General features: G+C 51.3%; 1 protein-coding gene across 1 annotated transcript in view; it reads right to left on the reverse strand.

Annotated features, from left to right (window-relative positions):
* Nucleotides 1–22,525, reverse strand: part of UBXN7 (UBX domain protein 7) — a 684,054-nt gene that overhangs the window by 480,853 nt on the left and 180,676 nt on the right. The window contains exon 4 of the mRNA XM_086943995.1: nt 8,319–8,384. Within this exon, the coding sequence (XP_086800121.1) occupies nt 8,319–8,384 (66 nt within the window). The remainder of the gene's footprint in view (nt 1–8,318; nt 8,385–22,525) is intronic.

Below are 22,525 nucleotides of genomic sequence, written 5' to 3' on the forward strand. Positions count from 1 at the left end.
CTTAAGACCTGAAGGGGACCCCCGGGAACCTACTGCAAGTACCTGTATGCTGTATAAGTCTTTCTCCCATAGGAAAACAATGCACGTAAAGGCATGTGAACATTTTACTTACCTGTGAAATTCGATATTTTTATACCCTAAAGTTAAAAATTGATATTCTAAAAAGTACTTACTTGTTTAAGAAGTTCTTGGTATCGAACTTTATATGAAAAAAATGTTATTTTTCTCAATTGGTATTGGATGTATTCTGGAGTGTGTGCCTCGTTTATTGCATTTGTGAGTACAACAAATGCTTAGCACTACCCTCTGATAAGTCTAAAGTTGCTTCCCAAACACAATAGAGTCCTGGCAAGTGGAGAAAACTAATAGTGCAGGCGATGTCCAAGTCAGTGAGGATGAAGATTGCAACTCCACAGATTCACCTACTGACAGTACCCCTACTGGGAGTTTTACTGATAGAACCTCAGAAGAAATAGAAGAGGAAGACCATGATTATTCAAACACTAGGGTTAATAGGGCTGAGATGGGCCTAGGACCCAGCTTTGGTGGCAGCACAATCTTTAATACGGAGAAGGATTAATCTTCTGACCCTAAAATTCCCAAAGGGATTGTCTCAAAATATGTAGAAAGTGATGATATCACCAAATGGTGTACACTGTACAGCCTTTAGAAGGGCTTGTGAGATGAGGAAACAAAGCCGAAAGTATTGGGGCTTCCCACTCTGGGAGCTGTTATCAGGAAAGTGCAAGGATAGACTGACACTTAATAAGGCATATGCTGAATCCTATGACCTCATGAAGAGAACCCCGATTGAGGGCTGGGGAGTAAAGAATTAACTTCAGAGACTCCAAAAACCTTGAGGCATTCCTGTGGTGATTTTTAGTTTTTTCCAGTCAAAACACCAACTGGTTGGTTGAAAGGAAGTCAGAAGCATGATTATGATGGGCTTTATTGTGAGAAGTTGGCTTGGCATATGATGTCCACTATTCTAGTGGGCATCTTGCACCAGTCCAAACGAACCTTATTGATGGCAGGTTGTAAAGTCAACCTTCTAGAAAGCTATCCTAGTGGTAGCTATGGAGAGCAGCCTTCAGGCTAAGACTTAGATGCGAGTTATTATTATTATTATATTTGGGTTTGTAAAGCGCGCAGATACCCAGGGGTTTCCCGGCGCTGACAGAGGAAAAGAAGCAGGGAGACAGAAAAATGGGAGAGGATTAAGCAGAGAACAGCCAGGTTTTCAGGCCTTTCCTGAATTTCAGGTAGCAGGTTTCAAAGCGCAAAGAGATGGGGAGTGTGTTCCAGAGTGATGGCGCCAGATAGGAAAAGGAGCGACCACCAACTCTGGTGCGTTTGAAACGGGGCACTGAGAAGGTGCCAAGAGAGGAGGATCTGAGGGTGCGTGCTGGACAGTACGGTTGAACCAAAATGGAGAGATAGGAGGAGGGGGGGGGGGGGGGGGGGGGGGGGATAGTTGCTTGTTTTTATCCGGTGCATATAGCAGCGGGCTTTGAATTTCGCTCTTGATTCGATGCGCAGCCAATGAAGGCTGCGCAGGGAAACGGTGGCAGAGGCAGTTCTGGGCAGGTTGCAGAGCAGGCGGGCTGCCATATTTTGCACCACCTGCAATTTACGTGTTACCTCCTTGCTTGCCCCAAGGAGGAGTACGTTACCGTAGTCTAACCTGGAGGTTACTAAGGCCTGGACCACAGTTCTTTGAGTGTCTGGCGGAAGCATCCATGCTATTTTTCTCAGCCACCGCATGATGTTTGTACAGGTGGCTGAGACTTTCACAACATGCTGCTTCATGGACAGTTGGTCATCAAATGTAACTCCCAGGTTGCGAGCCTTGGTAGATGGAACCGGCAGGGGACCCATTTGCTGAGGCCAGTGCTTAGGGCCCCAGAGAGTGGTGTCAGGACCGAATAGAAGGAGTTCGGTTTTATCGCCGTTTAGTTTTAGTTTATTGGTCTGCATCCAGTTGGCAATATTGGTGAGCCCAGATCGGAGAGATGAAATGGGGGCGTGTTTATTGGAGGAGAGGGAAAAGATGATTTGGGTGTCGTCCGCATATGAAAAAATAGAAAGACCAGATTGTTCTGCCAGAGAGGCGAGAGGACTAACATAGATATTGAAAAAAAGAGGACTTAAGATAGAACCTTGGGGTACACCGTGGGGGGAGGGGAGGGCAGTGGAGGAAGAAGTGGAGGAAAAGACCTGAAAGGTGCGTGCGGACAGAAAACTGGCGATCCAGGCCAGGGCAGTGCCATGGATACCGGCGGCCTTTAGGGTGGATAGGAGGATGTCATGGGAGACGGTATCGAACGCGGCGCTTAAGTCCAACAGGATAAGCGCCACCGTCTCCCCTCTATCCACCTGCCGTTTGATAGTCTCTGTGACACCCAAGAGGGTGGATTCGGTGGAGAATCCAGCCCTGAAGCCAGACTGGGAAGGATGTAAAAATTTCGTGGCCTCGATGTGAGAGGAGAGACAGAGGTTAATGTGTTTTTCTAATACCTTGGACAGGCAAGGGAGTAGGGATATGGGACGGAAATTAGAGGGGTTATTGGGATCGGCGTTAGTTTTTTTGAGAAGGGGAACCACCATGGCGTGTTTCCAAGCTGCAGGAACAATGGCTTCCGACAGAGATGCATTCAAGAGGGCTAGGATAGGTAAAAGAGCGGAAGTGTCAAGGGTGCTTAGAATTTGAGGGGGCATGGCATCAAGTGGGGAGCCAGATTTAATTTTGGCCATGAGTTTAAAGAAAAGTTCTATAGAGATCGGGTCCCATTTGTCAATGGAAGTGTGAGGGGCAAGAATAGTAGTATCCTGGGGGAAGATAGTGTCCGAATCTGTACTGGGGGAGTTGTATATATATATATATACATATAGTGATTACACCACCTTACCCAGGCTGCAGATGCAGACCTGTGGTGTCCGTTTGGAAGGCTAACCAGGGGTGGCACAATACATGCTTCAGCCCCTGGTAGGCCTCGGAGGTCCCTATGCCCTGGGTACCTAAGGTACCATATACAGGGGCTCACAAGGGTGATCCAGTAACTAATCTGGTATGTACCTGAAGTACATGGTATCAATTTAGAGAGATAACAGCTAGGCTGTGGTCCTGATTAGCAGGGCCACAGCCAGACTAAAGTCGAAAAACCAGTGAAACACAGCAAAATGTGGGGGTAACCATAGGAAGCAGATCCTACTCTCCTACATTTATAATTAAATTATGAAACTGCTGTATTTTACTATATAAGTAACTGTATTTCTGGAAAGTTGCATCAATACGTGGTGGACCTAGGTTTGATTACTTCCCAGGAGTTGGGGTAAGAAGGTTGACCACTGGGTCAAGACTAGGGCGTTGAAAAAGTCTCGGAGGGGGGAGACCAAAAGGAAGGGGTTGATGAGCCCCCTCACACTTCTCCAAGGGAAAGATGGTGAACATTCTAAAGATAAAAACAAAGTCTTCTAAAGGCCCCCAAAAGCCTGTTCAGGAGAGTGGGCTCTGAGACACTTCCCAGACCAAAGGTGGGAACCAGGGTAAGAACTGGGAACCCAAAAAGGCTTGATGTTTCAATTGTAAAGCCAATGGAAAACAAACTGGAGACTCTGCCTATCCCAAAAAGAATTCCACTAGTGCACCTCTGGCTACTACTGGAGTGGTGAGTGTCCAGATGGGAATCTTAGTGTGCCCTGACCAGGTCATAGAGCACACAGAAGCTACCCTAATCTGAGGGTGGGGTGGATGTACCTGCCCTGGCTATCTGGCCCACTAACATGGACAGCAGCCTATGATTAATGGTATCAGAGTAGAAGCACTGAGAGATACAGGTGCAATTGTCACCACAGTGTCTGAAAAACTGGCATCTCCAGTCACCAATGCTGAAAATGTGACCAAGTTTCATTCTATGGCAATGGAACCTTTGGAGTAGGGAGGGGTACTGGCCAAAAGAAGGGGGTTGTGTCCTCTGCAATTGCTGTTGAATGTCTACTAGGGAATGATCTGACCTGGGCTGAGGTAAAGCTAAGGACACATGCAGCCATGCCGGGAATCCCTGAATGGGTGTGTGTAAAGCCCCAAGCACAGATCAAAGTCCAAGGTGAAAAAGAGGAGTTTGAGCCTGGAATAATGGTCAACTGTAGCAAGCTGGCTCTGTATACACTATGCCAACATAAGGTATAGTGTGCACAGAGTCCAGTGGATCCACAAGGGCTTACAGAGATAAAAGATAATACTGTACTCTCTATTTGTGGTACTGTGGGCGAGCAGTAAGGTTTTATCTGAGGGTAGTGTTAAGCATTTATTGTACACACTCAGGCAAGAAATGATGTCACAAACTCAAAGACTGAACCCAGACCAATTGTTGGTGAAGGTAGATGACCTAGTTCTTTAGCCTCCTTATAGACCTCTAGGAGTCGCGGGGCAAGAAGATCTATGTATTGTGCATAGAACTCTACAGGGAGCCCGTCCGCCCCCGGAGTTTTATTCCGAGCCATGTGCTTGATGGCACTGCACACTTCAGATGAGGGGAGCAGTTCTTTGGTTACATTGTAGGTAGCAATGATGAGAAATGCTGACTTGTGTTCAACACTCACTGGAAGGAAGGAAGGAACCAGGCTCTTTCCCTAGATCCAGTTGGTTATCAGCTGCAAAAAGCAATAGCTATGGCAGTGGAGGAGAGGTGATTAGAAAGGAGGTACAGTGTTGAGTGTTGAAACTGGCAGAAATAGGAGTTTAGAGGTAACTGAAATGACTGGTTAATCATATGACTACGTGGTGGGGGATATTTGCACTTTTGTGGGAGTGTGGGAATAACATGTAACTGGTTGAGAGTATTGAGTGAAACAAGGTTGCACAGCTATTGGGATGCCAAATGAATATCTGGAATAACTAGAAGCCAGGTGTGTGGCTGAAGTTAACCAGACTAGTTGGCTTAAGAGACTAAATTGAGTGACTTCGAGTAGTAAATTAAGTGACTTCTTGAGTGGTAAATTTAAAGTGACTTGTTGATGAGGGTTAATGAAGTGATTGGCTAAGTGGGCTACCATCCAAGGGTGATACTGGTGTGTCATGGCCGTCAGAGCAGGGTAACTGGAGTAATTGTGAGGTAACACGTTCTTCAGAGTGATTCTGGTTAAAATTGCATTCTGGTTCAAATGGCTTCAGAAACAATTTAAGACAAGATATGGAATATTTTGTTGGATAACTGGATGCAACAGATTGAAAAAGATTAAGGCATTGACTGCTCTAGTACCTTGGTCAAGTCTCACCTTGTTGGGGGTCCTTTACAGAAACTTCCCACTTCCTCTTCGGCCCAAGGTCCTCTGGGGTGGTACTAGTTCGCTGAAATGGATTTGCCTGCATACACTTGCTGTCACAGACCTCAGTCACAACAGAGTCTGGGTTGAGATGGCAGTAGCTACTCCCAATCCGATGGCGGAATATACACATTGGGAGACCCTAGTCTGAAATTAACAATTGTCTAGTGGAGATCACATACAGAGTAGGAGCATCTTAACATAGTTTAAGGTAGGGTGAACATAGATACAGTCTTGAAGAAACACCACACGGTCTGTCTGGGAACCCTTAGGCGCGAAACATGCATACAAGATTATAGGAACCACTGACCAACTAAAGTTCTATTGGTCTTCTGGTTTGTTTTTGATCTTGGAATCAATCCTAACAGAACAAAGCAAGTGCATGTTAGGTTTCAGAAAAGCCATGTTTTTAGCCTCCTACGGAACTGGTTATGGCCCCGTGATCATGCAGAGCTGCAATGGGAGTTCATTCCAGAAGGCAGGAGCCAGATGAGAAAATGATCTACCGCCATTCCTGGAGATACGAATCCTTTGGGGAGTTAGAAGAAGTTTGGTTCCTGACAGGAGTGTCCTGTTAGGTACGTACCTGTTGAGGTTTTTTGGCAAGGTAACTTGGCCCGTTTCCATACATGGTCTTATGTACCAGACTGATGACCTTGAAATGGATTAGCTTCCTGATGGGAAGCCCGTGAAGAGCTCTCAGACTCTGTGCAGACGGGGACCGTGATGGAAGATTTAGCATAAGCCTGGCTTCAGTGTTCTGCACGACTTAGAGAGTCTGGAATTGAGATCTTCAATTAATGGAAGCCAACAGGGCATTTCCGTAGTCAAGCCTACCTATGATTAGACCCTGGACAAGCGGTTTCCTTGATTCTATTGGGATCCATTAAAAGATCTTAAGTAAGCTATGCATTAATACGTAGCAGGTACTCATCATATGGTTTACATGATCTTTCATACATAGCTGATTGTCGATCTTTACTCCAAGATTCCGCACCATGGGTTTAGAAGATAGACGGGGGCCAAGGCTCTGAGGCCCCCAGTCGTTGGACCAGAATTCATGTGCCTTCCCGAAGAGGATGACCTCAGCCTTACTGGCATTAAGTTGGAGATGGTTGGTTTCCATCCAGTTGTTAATAGGAGTCCTGCAGTTCTTAAATCAATCTAGTGTCGGTTTCATTTGGACCATGGGTGAGCAGTAGCTGGGTATTGTTAGCGTATGACACTACATCGAACCCATAGGATCGGATCACCTTGGCCAAGGGTGCCACATAGAGACTGAAGTAAAAGCGGCACTTCTCTCTCGCTCTCTCAGTGAAGGGCCTGCTAGGCACTGCTGGGTCCACCTAGCGTGGAACTGAACCAAATGATAAAGCCTGCCACCTAGGTGAGTGAGGGGACAAAATCCTAATTTTGGGATGCCCTTAATAAATATGAATGCTATACATTAGGACAATGGGTATGGGGCACCTCTGATTTGAACCTCACCTGACTTTCAGACAGAGGTAATACTTTGGACGTCACATTGTTTAACTTCTTTATGTACTGAGAAGCAGAATATGTGACAGACCAATTAAAACCTTCTACCTCACATTTGTTATCTAAGATATGTTAATCCCTGCGTACAGGGTGTTTCTATGGTCTAGTCTACAAGTGATGAGGGCATGAATGATATTTTCGGCTGTGCTAGAATTAGATTAGCGCTAAAAAATAGTGAAATGAGCGTAGGACTGCTAAAAATTAATAAAAGCAACTATATCGGAGTGGTTCCTTTTTTTCACACTTATAGTAAACAATGCTGCTGGTCTACATTATGGTTACAATTCATGTGTGTGTACTAGATTAGGATTCTGATTTTAAATAAATGTTTTAAGTCTATCTCTCATGTTCTTGAGTATGTAATTTTTAAGGAAAGAAGGTGTGGGATTCCACCACCTTTCCTTACAACGTCTCATGGAATTGATTATTACCTGAAACACATCTCGCTCAAATATCGCTCAGAGGTTTGTGGAATGGTTGCAGTACATCTGATGCAGGTTAGCATATTGACCTTGGTGCCAGAGTATCTAGAAAACCTCTGTTTCTAGAGAAATCAAGAAAACGTATCAAAGGCAGAATGGCTCCATAAAGCCATATGGAATACGTCTCTGTCTGGACCAATGAATGAACTAATGTATGCAATTCTCTTTCTTCTGGATCCATAATGAAATTTGAAATGTGATGTATGTATTGTATGTTTTAATGCACTTTTATGGTTGAAATATACCGAATAAAGTTTTTTGAATTTGAATACATTTGTATACAGATTAACAAATGGATTTGCCAATGCTCATTTCTAACACTTTATTCTACTTTGAAACTGGTGACTGTCCACATTTGTTAGTTCATTTTGTACCAAAATTCTTGTCAGACCATCTGAAGTATAGTGTTTACAGATTGTTGTCTGCTATTACATAGATTAGAATACACATGCTACATACTATATAGACTCCAAGCAAAATAAGCAGACTCCTACTTCTTAATAAAATGTACTGAAATGTGAAATGAGGCTCCTACTTCAGCTGAGAAAATTCAACTGCCACATTAAAACAAACTAGGTCAGTAGAAATAAGGAACACTGAGCATTTCCAAAACCAAAATGAGAAACAGTCACAATGAGGGACATGCTCTAATTATGTCTGAATGCACAGCACAGACTCAACATGAATAGCGGAGAGTGAATCTTAGCAGTGTAGAGGTGATCGATGCATACCATCACAGCTTCCTCCTTCTCGGAGGTCTACATTTAACCTGAGGTCAGCACCGAATCAGCAGTCAAGTTGTCTTTTTTCTCCATGCTTTGTAAGATGTCAGATGCAGTTTTTCATTCATAATATCTCTTCACTTATGGCCCGTCTACCCCCTAAAGTAAACAACTGCATGCAAAAATATTGAAAATGAGGAAGGGAGTAGAGAAGGGTTCATTCGAAGAATCTTTAGTGTTACATACTTACTAGTTTCTGTCTGAAAGTCCCTGAAGCCATCAAAAATTGAACGAGCTGGGCGACGTCTTTTTGGAGCTAGAACAAAATATTTGGAAAATGAAAATGATCACCTTATGTACATTTAACAATGTATGTATGAATCAATTTTACAAGCCCTTTTGATTGGTAGAGGAGAGAGAAGCAATGTGGGGTCAGATGTAAAACAAAAAACAAAAGTCCATTACTGCTTACGCCAATAAGCGTGTTATTTTCATAAGTCTTAAGAGTTTACGTTAACATCCACATTACAATTGCAAAGAAATTAGTTAATTCATACCACCACCCCCCTTCACTGTTATGTCACCAGCGAGTTTCATGACTTCATAATGTACCAATCGAATGACCAGGGTTTAAGGCTTGCAAAATAACAGGATAGGAGTGAAAGCCCAAAATTAGCACAGAGTACACTTTTCTTTTGACTGCCTCCTTTTTTGTCGGACACTTTCACACTGCAAAAGCACCATATGAAAATGTGTCCATCAGTGGAGGTCAGAGAAAAGCAAGTAAACCCACCTGGATGAACAACTTTCTTACCATCGGTAATGCATTATCTAGTACAGACACAGTATAGCCGCAGATTCCTTAACTTCTGAATTCTCCCCAGGCAGCAGACTGGAGCCTTAAACTTTTCAGCAGTACCTCTGCAGGCCGGCAGACTGCGCTTTAGGACTCAGTGATAACATCGACTCAGGTTGTGAAGTCAGTGGAGTCATATAATGTAGGAAGCTGGCTCTGTATACACTATACGAAAGTGAGGTATAGTGTTCACAGAATCCAGTGAAACCCAAAAGGTAGGCAGAGGTAAAGTAGAAAGCACCTCACTCTCTCTCTTTGTGGTAGTGTGGTCGAGCAGCAAGGCTTTATCAGAGGACAGTGTTGTTGTACACACTCAGTCAGCAAATGAATTCACAACCTCAAAGACTGAACTTCAGAACAATTGTTTTTGTATAAAAATATTCTTTTAGTTATATTATTTTCTTGAACCAAGCAAGTCTGGCACAGGTAAGCAATATATACTTTACATTAGTAATGTAGTTAGTAAAAAGTTTGAATTGCAATTTTAAATGTACTTTGATTACAGTAGTGTTACTGATAATGCAATGCTTTTCAGAATACAGTACATATACTTTGTGTAGGATTTTCTGTAAAATTGCAGGTAAGTTACTTTTTTGTCAAAGATATTTTATTTGTTTTGTGTCACATAATAGAAAACACAGAACAAAGCCATCCAATCATCCCTCACAGGGGATCTCCGAATATGGTGAAAGTAAGTAGCTGTTAGACCTGGCACCTTGGCATGAGTTTCCCTTCCACTTTTTGCTGATGTGCCTCAAATTTTTTTTGCTGGTGTCCGCCACTCAGGGCACTGCGCCACGGCCAATCCGTGCCGCAGTGAAAGTGCTCCCAATGTAAAGTGTATATGTGATTGATTTCCATAATTGGATCATTGGATTTACTGTCAGTCCCCAGTAAAGTGCACCAGGAGTGCCAGGGCTTGTAAATGCCAATACTGCTAGTGGGCGTGCAGCGCTGGTTGCGCCACCCACAGAAGCAGCCTTTTAAAGTGTGTCTAGGGTCTGCCATTGCAGAACCTGCGTGCAGTCTGGTACTGTCATGCTGGCTGGGCAAGTGCACACACTTGCCCGCCTCAAAACCTTCCCTTTGCTTCATATTAGTCACCCCTATGGTAGGCCCTAGGGCAGGGTGCATTGTAATTGTAAGGTAGGGCAAGCCCTGATGTGTGTGGCATGTCCTAATAGTGAATTACAGCCAATTTCGTGTTTCACTATTGTAAGGCTACCTGTTCTCTTAGGCCAAGATGGGCTGCTGAAATTATTACACCCTATAATCCCAGCAGGCTCAGGGAACATGGTAGAAAGTCAAGTTTAGTATGCCTGAACTCAGAATAATAAAATACTTCTTTTAGTAAAGTTTATTTTAATATCCTGTGTTTGCAAATGCTACTTTTAGAAAGTGAGCATTTGCTTACCTAACCATTTCAGCCCGCCTCTGCGTATCTGCTGTCTGGGTTGTGTGAGTGACAGGGCTGGGGGATGACAGGTGGTGAATGCAATGATTACACCTTAGTGGGAGGTGGGAGTGCCCCTGGACTCTGAATAGGGCTGTGCTCTGCCACCACAATGCTGGCTCCACCTCCTGGAGAGTGACTGATGACTCAGCCCGACACCTGGCCCAGGAAGAAGGAGGACTGTCAACAGAATACTCCTGGCTGCCCCTGTCATCACAATGCTGGCTCCACCTCCTGCGGAGCGTCTGATGTGCCTGCCCCTCACACTGAAAGGAAAAGCCAGGAACAGCACTACAGAGTGCTTCAAAACTGAATTAGGCTATGCAAAGGCCCCCCTGGCCTGAAAGAACAAAAGAAATGTCCTATAAAAGAAGGAGCCCTGCTCCTAAGAAACGAGATCCTGTTGACGCCAAGAAGAAACTCTGCCCGAAGAGAAGGACCTAGGAAAGCTGCATGGAGGTGTACTGTCTCTAAGCCTGAGAGACTGGCCTGTGGTGGGTGCCTTGCTACTGGAAGGAGAGAAAAGAAAGACTAGAAGAGACTTTCCTTTATTTGAACTTGCTCCCTGAACTGCGCCCCAGGAACAGTGGGCGCTACCCTCCCCCCTGGAAAAAGAAGCTGCCGTTAGATCTGCATCTGCCTGGTAACCCTCCTGAGGAAAAGCTAAGTGCGCTGTGAAGAAATCGCTGCGCCCTCAGAGGCCCTGGGCACCCCCGTCCCGCCGAGCAACGCATCTGCTACCTGGCAGGCCCCAGCTGACATCGCAAAGACCAGCCTCGCTGGCCCGAGCACCGTGACGGCCGCCTGCCTAACTGCGGACTGCACCGCAAGACCGGACATTGCCTTTTGCCACCTGCTTCAAAGGAGAAGTTGCCTGAAAGCCCCAGCCGCCGCCGTTCGTGTACAGCGGCGTGGGGAAAGAAGGAGCACCCCCTATGTTCATCAAGGCTTTGCTTGTGCCTCACTCTGCTGCCCGGGGCACCCGCCCCCCCTCTTTCCCGGACCTGAGGTGCTTTGCCCGACTGACCCAGCCCGCGCCGCAACGCTGACCTTCAGACCCAACCCGAGCCGCCGCTCGCAGCAGCCAAGGATGACGCTGCGACGCGGGACTTCGGGCCGACCCCTGCATTGCCGTCTCGTCCCTCTCCCAAGATCTCTAAGGTACTGTGTGTGTGCGCGGTGCGAGCCGTCCTGCCATTGAAGCTCGCACCGCTCTTTGTCCCTCTGCAGCCCCGGGAGCCCCACAGCGTGTGACTCGAGCCGCGGTACGAGCCGCCCCTTCAGCGAGGCTCGCACCGCTCTTTGTCCCCCGAGGCGCCCCTTGTACGCTCCGTGGCCTGCGCACCCTCCTGTACGAGTAGCACACAGAAGTACGACTCATACTCAGTGTTAGACCTAGCCGTGCCGTACGTGTCTCACGCGAGAAGCGTGAGCTTTGGCAGGCCGAGTCCGTATCACAAGCCAGAAACGTACGGAGGGGCTAGGAAGCGCACAAACCCCCAAAGAACTACAAAAACGCACTGAATTTGACACTGAGAACGGTGGCAACCTGATTAAGAGTAACTGGAACCATTTTTAAACTGCACAAGACTGTATTTACAAAACTGCCGAGAGTACATATATATAAAGGAGATATATTTTTACAAGAATACAGTCTGGTGTCATTGTGTGGTGGGTGGATGGTTATTGTGTGTGATACTGCAAATGTTTAACTACATCTACTCTAGGGAATAGCCTTGACTGCTTGCGCCACACTACCTAGAGGATAAGCAGAGGTGATTTCTTGAGGGGAATCCTGTGCCCTGACTTAGAGGAGAGGGTCCCTGCTTATCACAAGTACATACCTGCGCCAACCAGAGACCCCCAATTCTAACAGTAGCGAATAACCAAAACCTTCTACACCCATCCACCCCAGGTGGCAGCGAGGCGCCAAAAAAGGGTCACAGTTCCTCATAGAAACAGGGTGTGGGGGTGGTCGCCAATAATGCGCAGTAGGATCCAAAATGACAATAGAGGTCCCAATTTCTGATGCAAATGGAAGAATAACGAGTACCCCTGCAGAGGGAGGCGCCCAACAGATCGGTGCAATATAACAACAATACCCACGGATGAGAAAACAAAAATAAACTCCAACAGAAAAAAAATAAACAAGGAAAGCAATCCCCCCTCCCTGACAATGGCTGTGGCGGCATGCAAACAATAGGTCAGACAGTGATAGTATATGGCTAATTATAGTTGAAAGAGGTGAAGAGCCCTAATGGATGAAGGGCATACAGCAGACGGCAAGCCTCGCGAGAGGAAAGCCACTAAAGGACCCTATTTGAATTCACAGTTCTTAAAGTCGTCCCGAAAGATCTCAGACATACGCTCCAGACTGAGGAGTCTCCACAGTTTAGAATGCCACAAGGAGATGGCTGGTGCAGCCCTCTTTTTACAGGCAGCCGCTAGGGTTACCTTAGCTGCGCCTATACATAGCCACCAAATTGTTTTGTCCGTGTCTGGTGTTCTGAAGCAGGATCGCGAAGACCCAAAAGAACCCTCGCCATGGTGGTTGGAGTAGAGTATCCCAAGATTTCCTTAATGTGTGCAAGGATTTCCTCCCAGAAGGGGCGAATAGGCCGGCAATCCCACCAAATGTGTTTAAAATCTCCCAGTAACCCGCACCCTATCCAGCATCTGTCGGAAGCAGTGGGAAAGATCTGCTTGAGCTTAGCGGGGTGGAGGTACCAGTCCATCATGGTCTTTAGGTGAGATTCCCGAAGATCAGAGGAATGGTTGAATGGTGTAAGGCACGGGTACTCATAGTATGGCCCGCGGGCCGGCAGCGGCCCGGCAAGCCTTCCGTGGCGGCCCGCGGACCACGAGACATCGTACCCGTGTTTTCAAAGAGTGTCTGCAAACACTCTGCTGCTCTGTGGGGGCCGTGCGATTAATTCCAGCGAGGCCAGAGTGGAGCTGCAGGGGCGCTAAGAGGAGGGGAAATACAGCAAAGCCCCATTCACATGCAAATGGTCTTTTTGAAGACCTGTGAAGTGCTCAGGTGCGGCTGTGTGTCTGTGCGCGCTGGGGAAGCAGGCTGGGGAAGCGGTCTCAGCCCAGGTGACACACAGGCAGGGTGAGATGACAAGGGGTGACAGAGGGAGGTAGTGGGACAGAGAGAGGGAGGGAGGGAGAGGGAGGGAAGACAGAGACTGAGGGAGAGGGAGGGAAAGGGAGACCGAGAAATGGAGACCGAGAAATGGAGACAGACAGAGGGAGGAGGGCAACAGAGGGAGACGGAGGGAGGGAGACGGAGTGAGGGAAGAGTGTGAGGGAAGAGTGTGAGGGAAGAGTGTGAGGGAAGAGAAGTGAGGGAAGGTGAGTGAGGTGAGGGAAGGTGAGTGAGGTGAGGGAAGGTGAGTGAGGTGAGGGAAGGGGAGTGAGGTGAGGGAAGGGGAGTGAGGTGAGGGAAGGGGAGTGAGGTGAGGGAAGGGGAGTGAAGTGAGGGAAGGGGAGTGAGGTGAGGGAAGGGGAGTGAGGGAAGGGGAGTGAGGGAAGGGGAGTGAGGGAAGGGGAGTGAGGGAAGGGGAGTGAGGGAAGGGGAGTGAGGGAAGGGGAGTGAGGGAAGGGGAGTGAGGGAAGGGGAGTGAGGGAAGGGGAGTGAGGGAAGGGGAGTGAGGGAAGGGGAGTGAGGGAAGGGGAGTGAGCGAAGGGGAGTGAGCGAAGGGGAGTGAGCGAAGGGGAGTGAGCGAAGGGGAGTGAGCGAAGGGGAGTGAGGGAAGAGGAGTGAGTGAGTGAGTGAATGAGGATGGGAGTGAGTGAAGAGGAGTGAGTGAGGGAAGAGGAGTGAGTGAGGGCAGAGGAGTGAGTGAGGGCAGAGGAGTGAGTGAGGGCAGAGGAGTGAGTGAGGGCAGAGGAGTGAGTGAGGGCAGAGGAGTGAGTGAGGGAAGAGGAGTGAGTGAGGGAAGAGGAGTGAGTGAGGGAAGAGGAGTGAGTGAGTGAGGGAAGAGGAGTGAGTGAGTGAGGGAAGAGGAGTGAGTGAGTGAGGGAAGAGGAGTGAGTGAGTGAGGGAAGAGGAGTGAGTGAGTGAGGGAAGAGGAGTGAGTGAGTGAGGGAAGAGGAGTGAGTGAGGGAAGAGGAGTGAGTGAGTGAGGGAAGAGGAGTGAGTGAGTGAGGGAAGAGGAGTGAGTGAGTGAGGGAAGAGGAGTGAGTAAGTGAGGGAAGAGGAGTGAGTAAGTGAGGGAAGAGGAGTGAGTGAGTGAGGGAAGAGGAGTGAGTGAGTGAGGGAAGAGGAGTGAGTGAGGGAAGAGGAGTGAGTGAGGGAAGAGGAGTGAGTGAGGGAAGAGGAGTGAGTGAGGGAAGAGGAGTGAGTGATGGAAGAGGAGTGAGTGAGGGAAGAGGAGTGAGTGATGGAAGAGGAGTGAGTGATGGAAGAGGAGTGAGTGATGGAAGAGGAGTGAGTGAGGGAAGAGGAGTGAGTGAGGGAAGAGGAGTGAGTGAGGGAAGAGGAGTGAGTGAGGGAAGAGGAGTGAGGGAAGGGAAGGGGAGTGAGAGAGTGAGGGAAGAGGAGTGAGAGAGTGAGGGGAGTGAGGGAAGGGGAGTGAGGGAAGGGGAGTGAGGGAGGGGAGTGAGGGAGGGTGAGGGAAGGGGAGGGAGGGAAGGGGTGAGGGAAGGGGAGGGAGTGAGGGAAGGGAGTGAGGGAAGGGAGTGAGGGAAGGGGGGTGAGGGAAGGGGGTGAGGGAAGGGGGGTGAGGGAAGGGGGTGAGGGAAGGGGGTGAGGGAAGGGGGTGAGGGAAGGGGGGTGAGGGAAGGGGGTGAGGGAAGGGGGTGAGGGAAGGGGGGGTGAGGGAAGGGGGGTGAGGGAAGGGGGGTGAGGGAAGGGGGGAGGGGGGGTGAGGGAAGGGGGGTGAGGGAAGGCGGGTGGGGAAGGGGGTGAGGGAAGGGGGTGAGGGAAGGGGGTGAGGGAAGGGGAGTGAGGGTAGGGGGTGAGGTAAGGGGGGTGAGGGAAGGGGAGTGAGGGAAGGGGAGTGAGGGAAGGGGAGTGAGGGAAGGGGAGTGAGGGAAGGGGGTGAAGGGGAGTGAGGGAAGGGGTGAGGGAAGGGGAGTGAGGGAAGGGGGGTGAGGGAAGGGGGTGAGGGAAGGGGGGTGAGGGAAGGGGGGTGAGGGAAGGGGAGTGAGGGAAGGGGAGTGAGGGAAGGGGAGTGAGGGAAGGGGAGTGAGGGAAGGGGAGTGAGGGAAGGGGGTGAAGGGGAGTGAGGGAAGGGGAGTGAGGGAAGGGGGGTGAAGGGGAGTGAGGGAAGGGGTGAGGGAAGGGGGGGTGAGGGAAGGGGGGTGAGGGAAGGGGGTGAGGGAAGGGGAGTGAGGGAAGGGGAGTGAGGGAGGGGGTGAGGGAGGGGGTGAGGGAAGGGGAGTAAGGGGAGTGAGGGAAGGGGAGTGAGGGAGTGAGGGGGTGAGGGAAGGGGAGTGAGCGAAGGGGAGTGAGCGAAGGGGAGTGAGCGAAGGGGAGTGAGCGAAGGGGAGTGAGCGAAGGGGAGTGAGGGAAGAGGAGTGAGTGAGTGAGTGAATGAGGATGGGAGTGAGTGAAGAGGAGTGAGTGAGGGAAGAGGAGTGAGTGAGGGCAGAGGATGTGAGTGAGGGCAGAGGAGTGAGTGAGGGCAGAGGAGTGAGTGAGGGCAGAGGAAGTGAGTGAGGGAAGAGGAGTGAGTGAGGGAAGAGGAAGTGAGTGAGTGAGGGAAGAGGAGTGAGTGAGTGAGGGAAGAGGAGTGAGTGAGTGAGGGAAGAGGATGTGAGTGAGTGAGGGAAGAGGAGTGAGTGAGTGAGGGAAGAGGAGTGAGTGAGTGAGGGAAGAGGAGTGAGTGAGTGAGGGAAGAGGAGTGAGTGAGGGAAGAGGAGTGAGTGAGTGAGGGAAGAGGAGTGAGTGAGTGAGGGAAGAGGAGTGAGTAAGTGAGGGAAGAGGAGTGAGTAAGTGAGGGAAGAGGAAGTGAGTGAGTGAGGGAAGAGGAGTGAGAGGAGTGAGTGAGTGAGGGAAGAGGAGTGAGTGAGGGAAGAGGATGTGAGTGAGGGAAGAGGAGTGAGTGAGGGAAGAGGAGTGAGTGAGGGAAGAGGATGTGAGTGATGGAAGAGGAGTGAGTGAGGGAAGAGGAGTGAGTGATGGAAGAGGAGTGAGTGATGGAAGAGGAGTGAGTGATGGAAGAGGAGTGAGTGAGGGAAGAGGAGTGAGTGAGGGAAGAGGAGTGAGTGAGGGAAGAGGAGTGAGTGAGGGAAGAGGAGTGAGTGAGGGAAGAGGAGTGAGGGAAGGGAAGGGGGAGTGAGAGAGTGAGGGAAGAGGAGTGAGAGAGTGAGGGGAGTGAGGGAAGGGGAGTGAGGGGAAGGGGAGTGAGGGAGGGGAGTGAGGGAAGGGGGTGAGGGAAGGGGAGGGAGGGAAGGGGGTGAGGGAAGGGGAGGGAGTGAGGGAAGGGAGTGAGGGAAGGGAGTGAGGGAAGGGGGGTGAGGGAAGGGGGTGAGGGAAGGGGGGTGAGGGAAGGGGGTGAGGGAAGGGGGGTGAGGGAAGGGGGGTGAGGGAAGGGGGTGAGGGAAGGGGGTGAGGGAAGGGGGGTGAGGGAAGGGGGGTGAGGGAAGGGGGGTGAGGGAAGGGGGGGTGAGGGAAGGGGGGTGAGGGAAGGGGGGTGAGGGAAGGGGGGTGAGGGAAGGCGGGTGAGGGAAGGGGGTGAGGGAAGGGGGTGAGGGAAGGGGGTGAGGGAAGGGGAGTGAGGGTAGGGGGTGAGGTAAGGGGGGTGAGGGAAGGGGAGTGAGGGAAGGGGAGTGAGGGAAGGGGAGTGAGGGAAGGGGAGTGAGGGAAGGGGAGTGAGGGAAGGGGGTGAAGGGGAGTGAGGGAAGGGGTGAGGGAAGGGGGGTGAGGGAAGGGGAGTGAGGGAAGGGGAGTGAGGGAGGGGGTGAGGGAGGGGGTGAGGGAAGGGGAGTAAGGGGAGTGAGGGAAGGGGAGTGAGGGGAGTGAGGGGGTGAGGGAAGGGGAGTGAGCGAAGGGGAGTGAGCGAAGGGGAGTGAGCGAAGGGGAGTGAGCGAAGGGGAGTGAGCGAAGGGGAGTGAGCGAAGGGGAGTGAGCGAAGGGGAGTGAGGGAAGAGGAGTGAGTGAGTGACTGAGTGAATGAGGATGGGAGTGAGTGAAGAGGAGTGAGTGAGTGAAGAGGAGGAGTGAGTGAGGTGATGAGGAGAGGAGTGAGTGAGGGCAGAGGAGTGAGTGAGGGCAGAGGAGTGAGTGAGGGCAGAGGAGTGAGTGAGGGAAGAGGAGTGAGTGAGGGAAGAGGAAGTGAGTGAGGGAAGAGGAGTGAGTGAGGGAAGAGGAGTGAGTGAGGGAAGAGGAGTGAGTGAGTGAGGGAAGAGGAGTGAGTGAGTGAGGGAAGAGGAGTGAGTGAGTGAGGGAAGAGGATGTGAGTGAGTGAGGGAAGAGGAGTGAGTGAGTGAGGGAAGAGGAGTGAGTGAGTGAGGGAAGAGGAGTGAGTGAGGGAAGAGGAGTGAGTGAGTGAGGGAAGAGGAGTGAGTGAGTGAGGGAAGAGGAGTGAGTAAGTGAGGGAAGAGGAGTGAGTGAGTGAGGGAAGAGGAGTGAGTGAGTGAGGGAAGAGGAGTGAGTGAGGGAAGAGGAGTGAGTGAGGGAAGAGGAGTGAGTGAGGGAAGAGGAGGTGAGTGAGGGAAGAGGAGTGAGTGAGGGAAGAGGAGTGAGTGAGGGAAGAGGAGTGAGTGAGGGAAGAGGAGTGAGTGATGGAAGAGGATGTGAGTGATGGAAGAGGATGTGAGTGAGGGAAGAGGAGTGAGTGAGGGAAGAGGAGTGAGTGAGGGAAGAGGAGTGAGTGAGGGAAGAGGAGTGAGTGAGGGAAGAGGAGTGAGGGAAGGGAAGGGGAGTGAGTGGAGTGTGGGAAGAGGATGTGAGAGAGTGAGGGGAGTGAGGGAAGGGGAGTGAGGGAAGGGGAGTGAGGGAAGGGGGAGTGAGGGAGGGGGTGTGAGGGAAGGGGGTGAGGGAAGGGGAGGGAGGGATGGGGGTGAGGGAAGGTGGTGGGTGAGGGTAGGGGGTGAGGGAAGGGGAGGGTGTGAGGGAAGGGGTGAGGGAAGGGAGTGAGGGAAGGGGGGTGAGGGAGGGGGTGAGGGAAGGGGGGTGAGGGAAGGGGGGTGAGGGAAGGGGGTGAGGGAAGGGGGTGAGGGAAGGGGGGGTGAGGGAAGGGGGGGTGAGGGAAGGGGGGTGAGGGAAGGGGGGTGAGGGAAGGGGGGTGAGGGAAGGGGGGTGAGGGAAGGGGGGTGAGGGAAGGGGGGTGAGGGAAGGGGGGTGAGGGAAGGCGGGTGAGGGAAGGGGGTGAGGGAAGGGGGTGAGGGAAGGGGGGTGAGGGAAGGGGGTGAGGGAAGGGGGTGAGGGAAGGGGAGTGAGGGTAGGGGGTGAGGTAAGGGGGGTGAGGGAAGGGGTGTGAGGGAAGGGGAGTGAGGGAAGGGGAGTGAGGGAAGGGGAGTGAGGGAAGGGGAGTGAGGGAAGGGGAGTGAGGGAAGGGGTGTGAAGGGGAGTGAGGGAAGGGGTGAGGGAAGGGGGGTGAGGGAAGGGGGTGAGGGAAGGGGGTGAGGGAAGGGGAGTGAGGGAAGGGGAGTGAGGGAAGGGGAGTGAGGGAGGGGGTGAGGGAGGGGGTGAGGGAAGGGGAGTAAGGGGAGTGAGGGAAGGGGAGTGAGGGAAGGGGAGTGAGGGAGTGAGGGGGTGAGGGAAGGGGAGTGAGGGAAGGGGAGTGAGGGAAGGGGAGTGAGGGAAGGGGAGTGAGGGAAGGGGAGTGAGGGAGGGGAGTGAGGGAGGGGAGTGAGGGAGGGGAGTGAGGGAAGGGGAGTGAGGGAAGGGGAGTGAGGGAAGGGGAGTGAGGGACTAAGGGAGTGAGGGAGGGGGTGAGGGAAGGGGTGAGGGAAGGGGAGTGAGGGAAGGGGAGTGAGGGAAGGGGAGTGAGGGAAGGGGAGTGAGGGAAGGGGAGTGAGGGAAGGGGAGTGAGGGAAGGGGAGTGAGGGAAGGGGAGTGAGGGAAGGGGAGTGAGGGAAGGGGAGTGAGGGAAGGGGAGTGAGGGAGGGGAGTGGGGGAGTGAGGGAAGGGGAGTGAGGGAAGGGGAGTGAGGGAAGGGGAGTGAGGGACTGAGGGAGGGGGTGAGGGAAGGGGAGTGAGGGAAGGAGAGTGAGGGAAGGAGAGTGAGGGAAGGGGAGTGAGGGAAGGGGAGTGAGGGAGGGAGTGAGGGAAGGGGAGTGAGGGAAGGGAGTGAGGGAAGGGAGTGAGGGAAGGGAGTGAGGGGAGGGAGCGAGTGAGGGAGGGAGTGAGTGAAGGAAGGGGAGGGAGGGAGTGAGGGAAGGGGAGTGAGGGAAGGGGAGTGAGGGAAGGGGAGTGAGGGAAGGGGAGTGAGGGAAGGGGGGTGAGTGAGGGAAGGGGAGTGAGTGAGGGAAGGGGAGTGAGTGAGGGAAGGGGAGTGAGTGAGGGAAGGGGAGTGAGTGAGGGAAGGGGAGTGAGTGAGGGAAGGGGAGTGAGTGAGGGAAGGGGAGTGAGTGAGGGAAGGGGAGTGAGTGAGGGAAGGGGAGTGAGTGAGGGAAGGGGAGTGAGTGAGGGAAGGGGAGTGAGTGAGGGAAGGGGAGTGAGAGAAGGGGAGTGAGAGAAGGGGAGTGAGAGAAGGGGAGTGAGAGAAGGGGAGTGAGGGAAGGGGAGTGAGGGGAAGGGGGGACAACATCTTATCAGACAAAATGGCGCACGCGCCAAACACTAGCGGCCGCCTAGATTTAACCCAGAAACAAACTGCAGTAGTACGGCTGCATTTACTCCTTGCACACTATGTCAGGACATGGAATACCAGGACGTGATCCCCAGTTGACACAATTAATCTCCCCCTTACTGAGAATCATCTCCTGGAATGTAAATGGGCTGGGGCATAAAATCAAAAGGGGGCTCGTTCTGCAATATCTGTAGCGGAAGTCCCCCACAGTAGTGTTACTCCAAGAAACACATTTAACGGGCACAACCAGTAAGGCACTAAACCGTTGGGGATTTGAAATGGTCGCACATGCAGAGTTCTCCTCAGGGTCCTGAGGTGTTGGTATCCTACTACATAAAAGTTCCCCACTAATAGTCAAACGCACGTGGACGGACGACCAAGGACGCTTTACAGCAATATGTCAATGGGAGGGGCGACAGTACAACATAATCTCAGTATATATCCCCCGCCGCTACACCACGGGGCCTTTCAGGACCTGGGGAAACTGTTACTTGATCTTCCCGAAGGAGAACTGATTATAGGGGGAGATTTCAACGCAGTACTTGACACAGCGCTAGATCGCCAGCCCCCCAGGGAGACAACTAGGCCCAACCAGATATTTTCAGATTTTCTGGCAGCTATGGGACTGACGGACATGTGGAGACTTAAGCACCCTACTGATCGGCACTACACATTCCACTCGGGGGTACATAATAGCCTCTCCCATATAAACCATATATTAACACTAACGATACCTCCGGAAAGAATAACAGCGATAGAGCATCTACCGAGAGGAATCTCCGACCACTCCCCAGTTCAGCTCTCCTACACTGCACGACCCACTAGAAGGCAGAGGCTTTTTCCAATATATCCAGGATACCTCAGGAACAATAAGATAGCAAAAACACAAACTACCTCCACCATACACTACTTTGAAGAAAACTTCCTCTGTGGAATCGCCATCAATCCTCTGGGAGGCATACAAAACAGTAATTAGAGGTCAAGCCATCTCAACGATTACTAAACACAACAAGCATTTACAATGCAACGGTTTCGCCTTTGGAAAAGTTTGAGCTATTGGCATTATGAATGACAAACTTTTTATTTATGTGTTAGTTTTGAAAACAGATAAATAAATGGCATTGTCATTTACAATGGCAATAGCTTAATCTCTCGCAAATGCGATTTGTATTGCAACTATTTCACTTATCATTTTGCACTACAATGAAAACTGGCTTGTGCATTTACTCCTGCAGAAGAGTATCAAGAGGAGAGGCCCTGTTGCAGACCCGTGGAGTTTCAAGTATCTGTTGTGCATCACCTCATAACAAACAGCATAATTGTAAACGGGACTGAGAAAACTTTTTTTTTTTTTTTTTAAGAGGAGTGCCCCTCTAAAAGAAAGGCCCCGGTCTCTACTGCTTTCTTTTACAAGGACGCACTTGGTTGTTGTGAGGCGCAGGTTGAAAAGAGAAATTGCGTTGTCAGTCCTCGCCCTGGTCCAGTCAGCAGGGCCACATTGGTGCTGCCATACCCAACCTAGCGCTGCCAACTGCATGCCCAATGAACTCAGTGCAGCAACGTGTGCCCACCCTCATGCTAAAGCAAGCCACCCTGTCCTGAAGGCAGCAGCCCTGGTTCCGCCGCGGTGTCGCCGCCCTGGTCTCCCTGGTCCAGCGGGTGTCTTCCTGCTGCGCCCGCTCTCTTATCGACCAGTCAGTCACTTTCCCTCATCCGAAGCCCTGCTCCGTGCTGCACGTGTTCCTACCCCGCTGCAGGTGCCCCTCACCCGGGGCAGCTGCCCTTCACTCCTTCTGCGGGTGCCCCATTTCTGTCTCCTCGTGCAGCTGCCCTTCACAGCCCCCCCTTGCAGGAGCCCCTTTCCCTGCTGCAGGTGCCAGTGTCTATCTCCCTTGTGCAACTGAACACCCCCACCCTGCTCCCCACGGTGGTACACCCCTCGCCCTGGCGAAGGAGCCTCGCTGCCTGACGCATGTGTCCTGCGCCCCTCTTCCGGGTGCACCAGCCCCACTCCCAGGTGCCTCGCCCTCATCCTGCTTCCCCTCTGCATCCCCTGAGCCCTAGTGCAGAAATCTCACTCCAGGCCTCCCTCTCTCCAGCGCAGTTAGCCCTGCCCCTGGAGAATGTGCCAACTCTCCCTGTGCCCTTGGTCCATGCTGATGTAGTCCATCTCGCCAGTAAACGTGTGTCAGTCTCTGAAAGCAGCTGTCCCTCATCTGCACGCGGCAGTCTCTTTTTCCCTTTCGTGCAGGCCTCCCTTCACTTGTGCAGCTCTCCCTCTCAAGGTGGTTCTCCCCATGAACGGGCCCCTCTCTCTAATGCAGCAGCCCCTACCCCACAGGTCTCCCTTTCCTGGTCGAGCGCCCCCTACCCCCTACTGGGAATGGGCCCTTCTTCTCTTA

The sequence above is a fragment of the Lissotriton vulgaris genome, chromosome 11 (genome assembly GCF_964263255.1).
Source record: "Lissotriton vulgaris chromosome 11, aLisVul1.2, whole genome shotgun sequence".
Taxonomy (NCBI): Eukaryota; Metazoa; Chordata; class Amphibia; order Caudata; family Salamandridae; genus Lissotriton; species Lissotriton vulgaris.